Source organism: Grammomys surdaster, unplaced genomic scaffold (genome assembly GCF_004785775.1).
Source record: "Grammomys surdaster isolate TR1022 unplaced genomic scaffold, NIH_TR_1.0 125739, whole genome shotgun sequence".
Classification (NCBI taxonomy): domain Eukaryota; kingdom Metazoa; phylum Chordata; class Mammalia; order Rodentia; family Muridae; genus Grammomys; species Grammomys surdaster.
Window position 1 is genome coordinate 205,063 of NW_021620571.1, and position 4,958 is coordinate 210,020.

The window sequence follows — 4,958 nt, forward strand, 5'->3', positions numbered from 1 at the left end:
GGCTAGTAAAATCCAACCTTATGTGTTTTCCAGTTCTTTCCTCTTAGGGTCTACATGCAAATAGTCCCTTCTGATTGGACATTTCACAAGTAACCTTCTCAGTATGACATCTCTTTCTCGACCAAGTCTTCCCTGGGCTTCGTCTTTGCCTTGTTCTCTTCCTTTTGTTTTTTTTGTTTTGTTTTGTTTTGTTTTTTTCAGACTTGATTCAAGATTTATTATTGAACATGATTTGGTAGGGTATAGGAGAGCACTGTAGAAGCCTTCAGGAATGCAGGGCTCTCCACTTGTCTAGAGGACCACGATTGGGGATATATTTGACACCACAGCCATCAGGAATGAGCCGATTCTCAGCAACCATGTCTTCAAATTCATCTGCATTAAACTTGGTGAAGCCCCACTTCTTTGAGATGTGGATCTTTTGGCGGCCAGGGAACTTGAACTTGGCTCTGCCCAGAGCCTCAATCACATGTTCCTTATTCTGCAGCTTGGTGCGGATAGACATGATGACTTGGCCAATGTGAACCCTGGCCACCGTGCCCTGGGGCTTCCCAAAGGCACCACGAATACCTGTCTGGAGCCTGTCAGCCCCAGCACAGGACAACATCTTGTTGATACGGATGACATGGAAAGGGTGGAGCCTCACTCTGATATGAAAGCCATCCTTGCCACAACTCTTTACCATGTATTTGTTGGCACAAATACGGGCAGCCTCCAGTGCTTCAGATGAGAGTTGTTCATATTCATCTGACACCATGTGGCCACAAAGTGGGAATTCATCAACTTTCGCTTTCTTCCATCCCAAGTCAAAGATGCGGATCTTAGCATCAGGGACACCACAGCAGAAACGAGACTTTGGGTATGGCTTGTTCTTACAATACCGGTAACACCGGGCTGGTCGGCAGCCCATGATGACAATAGGATCGTCGGTGGTGAGCCAGGAGAAAAAAAACGTTCTCTTCCTTTTGTAAGCAGCACTCTGTGTCCACACTCTCCAGGGCACTCATCATGATTTCTACAATTATTTTTGATTAATTTTACATTGTCTCCTTGCACCAGGTTATAAGCTGCACTTGGTCTGGAATCACAGATTCGTCACTTGTTGATGTGAAGCCAAAATACAACTCAATGACTAACAAATGGCTGTGACTCCCTACATTGTTCTCTGTAGCATAGGGTTTTCTCTATACCACTTTGTGTTCCTGGCTGCTTACATGCATGCACCTGTCCAGGAGCTATCACAGATCCATGAATAGAAAATACACACACACACACACACACACACACACACACACACCTTTTATTCTTAAAATGTCTTGGTTAACTCAGTGACTGGGTATTCCTAAACCTTCACTTGCTACCCCAGGCCCAGTTGGGGAAGAAGCCACATGGCTGGTTGGTTTTTCTCCTGCCACTACTCTGATCCCTTCTTCCCCACCTCTGATTCTCATTGCATCCAACCACGCAACTCCCATGCTCAGCCATTGGCTATTAGCACCTTTATTGATAGATCAAAAACCAATTGAGGGCAAGGACCTTCTTGGTCAGTAAACACAGATTCCTGATTAAATCAAAGTATCAGAACCACCCCTACAGTTCTCACATGAGTAAATTTTTAAAAGCCTAAAATTTGTGGGAAAAGAAAATCCATGATAACCAAACATGTTTTGGTACAATAGAAAATGTTCTACCATGAGGTTCTACATTGAAAAGGGTTTGTTTGGTAGTCTCCTGTAGGAAACTTGTAGGTACTTCAGCTTTTGTGACGTAATAAGGATGGCAGCAGTTACAAGCAGGGGTTTAGGATATTAAGGACTCAAAGATAGGTCTTCAGTCTCAGACCCCTGAGCTTGAAGCATTAATGGTGAATATCTGGCCATCTGATGATTTTGCTCTTTCTCAATGATTCTTCTGTATCTGTGGCTAGGTGCTAATTTTTTCAGTCTTTGCATTATATCTATTTGTTTGTTTGGTAATTTTGTGTGTGTGTGTGTGTGTGTGTGTGTACACAAACATTCGAAGGAATGAGGATGCTATAAAATACATGTCAAGGTCAGAGGACCAATTGCTAGAGTCAGTTTTCCCTTCCGCTGTGTGGGGAACTCAGGGGCTGAATTCAGGTCATCAAGCTTGGCAGTAAGCACTTTACCTGTCGAGATATCTACTGATTGAAATTTCTTAAATATCACCTAAGGACCAATACACTTCTAGTCTATTAGGTGAGAAAAACAAAGGGATTCTTGTATATATTCTATGTCCTGATAACATTCTTTGATTTAACTTTTTAAAGATGATGGCTAGACCACAGATACAGTGCCACAAAGCTCTTCGAACTGAACTTGTTTTTTCACCTACAAAACGTGGTGATCTTAGGTAAGAATCAAGGATGTCAAACACCTGCTGAGTCACTATTATCTAAACCTACACTCATAGCAGACATCACTAATTAATAGCTCCACTCCTTCACTGATCCAAACTGTGATTCTAGAAACCTGGCAGAAGAATATTATCAATATTGCAGATAATAAGACACACTGAAACTATGGTGATATGACAATGGTATTACACATGGTATGACCAGAAAAACATTTCACTTCTGTGATACTTTTCTCCAAAACTCATAACTCCAGTATAATCACAACAAAACAAAACACCAAGATAAACTCAAATTGAGAAGTATCACACAAAAATACCAGAATAGTATACTTCAAAACTGGCACAAAAAAAGGAGGTTGGGAGATAAGAAACTGTTACAAATCAGAAAACAGAAAGGGGAACTGGAGAGATCCTCAGTGGTTAAGAGCACTGACTACTTCCAGAGGTCCTGAGTTCAATTCCCAGCAACCACATGGTGGCTCACAAGCATTTATAATGGGATCTGATGTCTTCTTCTGGTATGTCTGAATGTAGTGACAGGGTACTCACATATATAAAATAAATAAATCATAAGAAAAGAAAACAAAACGGAATATAACAACTGAGTGTGATACAGTATCATTTTTTTTGTTTTGTTGGTTGATATTTTGTCAGGGCAGAAATTTGAACCTACAACCTTAAGCATACTGGGCAAGCACTCTACCACTTAGCTATATTCCCAACAACAATATAATATCTGGAATAAGATCCTGTGCCAGGAAAAAAGCACTGGTGAAAGAAAAGGTAGCCAGATAAAATCAGAATAAAGTCTAGAGTTAACATGACAGCAACATACCAATGGTAATTTCTTAATTTCAACAAATACAAACTTGGTTATCTACCATATTAGCATTTGTAGGGAAAGGTTTCATGTATATGACAATTTTGCATTATTGTAGTAAATTTTCTATAAATCTAAAATTAATCAAAAATCAAAAGGCTATTTTTAACCAAGTAAGCCGTATTCCCTCATTATTTGTTATGAGCATGTTTAATGTACTTAGCCTCTCTGTCTCTCCTTTTCCACAATTTAAGTATCTTTCTTCTCTTCAGATATTTTGCTGCAGATAAAGAGCATTTAAATTAAATGCTTACTATCAAAACTAGTGGTTAGAACATCTAGCTTGGGGCATGTAATAGGAAATAAATGATCCTGCCAAACTCAGTGTTATTCTTCCCCACATTCAAATAATTTAAGAGTTGATCTACTGCTGTAGACTTCCTTAAATTAATGTCTTTTAAAATATAATTAAATTTCAAAATATCTTTCACTTACGCTCAAATTTAATTGCAAAGTTTGAGATCTGGGCATAGGCAGAATTTATCGAGTCCTTTGATGCTAAAAGCACTGCTGCCCTTAACACCAGCAATGAACTAAATTGCTGCAAATCTTGTACTAATGCCCTCCAGATGACATGTGGACTGTGAGAGTCTTAGAAAGATGCATGCAGCTTTTCCCTTGAAGACACATGCCAAGAACAGGACTCACGCTTTCTGTGTACTTATGGATTCCATAACTCACTGTCTAGGTGAAATGGGCTGCTTTTGAAAACTTAGAGACCACAACCTTCACTTTTCAAATTGTAGAGCTAGCAGATTTCATTTACAGTATATTGCAACAAGTCCCTGGGAGTTTCCACCCGAGCCTGTAAATCAGAATCAGTTAAGAAAAATGTTCAAGAGAATTTCCCATTTCTGCAGACAGAGAAGGTTGAAAAACAGCAGAGGTAGAGTTATGTGGTGTGAAATGACGCTTTCTAAAGGGCTCTTTTAAGCAATTTATTAAGAATTTGTCAAAGACATGCCTAGCACTCGTCAGTGAATTAGACATGTATTAAATGCTTATTGTAGCATTTAAAGATCATGATACTTACCACTTAGAATCTCTTAACGCACTAAAAACATTTTCAATTCTAATTAAATGTCCTCCCACGTGTAGAGAAATAAGCATTTATAGGAGGAAGAAATACCTAGACACACAAATAAAAAAAAATCCATCAAAGAAGACTTGGGAAGTGGAGCATGGTATTAAATATGTAGGCAAATGCATATCATCTTAAATTCCAGCCAGACGTCTAAGCGAGTTCCCCAAACAACCATTTGGAGTTCAATCTTTTCATCAAAATAAGCCTTTGTGCTTTTTTGTCTTCTTGAAGTTTTAGCTGCCCTAGACAGAATCTTTTGAGGGTTGGGCTAATTAGGTGGAGCAAACAGAGAAAACTAGCAATTCTGTCTTCCCAAAAGGAGGCTTGTCTTCTCAGAATCTAGTGCGATGGATATAGTTCAGACTTTTTCCAGCTCCCTGATTTCCTCTTTCTTTACGTTTTCAGATTTTCAAATGTACATGTTTCTTCCTGATGGGATCAACATTTTGGTAGAAGGAATAACCATTGGAGAGTTCACCTTCACAGGTACTTGTTTTCTATTTGAGAATATGAGGCACATGTGCAAAATCTAGACAATGTGTATATGGACCAGGCAAGCAGAATAGGACTACCTAGGGGGGAGAGAGAGGACTCATGGGAAGAAGGATGAAAGGGATG

At 39.3% G+C, this 4,958-nt stretch overlaps 1 protein-coding gene across 1 annotated transcript; it reads right to left on the minus strand.

The window, feature by feature from the left end:
• Positions 1-200: 200 nt before the first annotated feature.
• Positions 201-923, minus strand: LOC114639481 (60S ribosomal protein L10-like). Its single transcript, XM_028788233.1, has one exon. The coding sequence runs from the start codon at positions 908-910 to the stop codon at positions 266-268; it is 645 nt and encodes a 214-aa protein (XP_028644066.1). The 5' UTR covers positions 911-923; the 3' UTR covers positions 201-265.
• Between the last annotated feature and the right edge of the window lie 4,035 nt (positions 924-4,958).

Bases quoted from the DNA above. Each gene is read 5' to 3' on its own strand.
- LOC114639481 (XM_028788233.1), bottom strand. From the start codon at position 910: ATGGGCTGCCGACCAGCCCGGTGTTACCGGTATTGTAAGAACAAGCCA.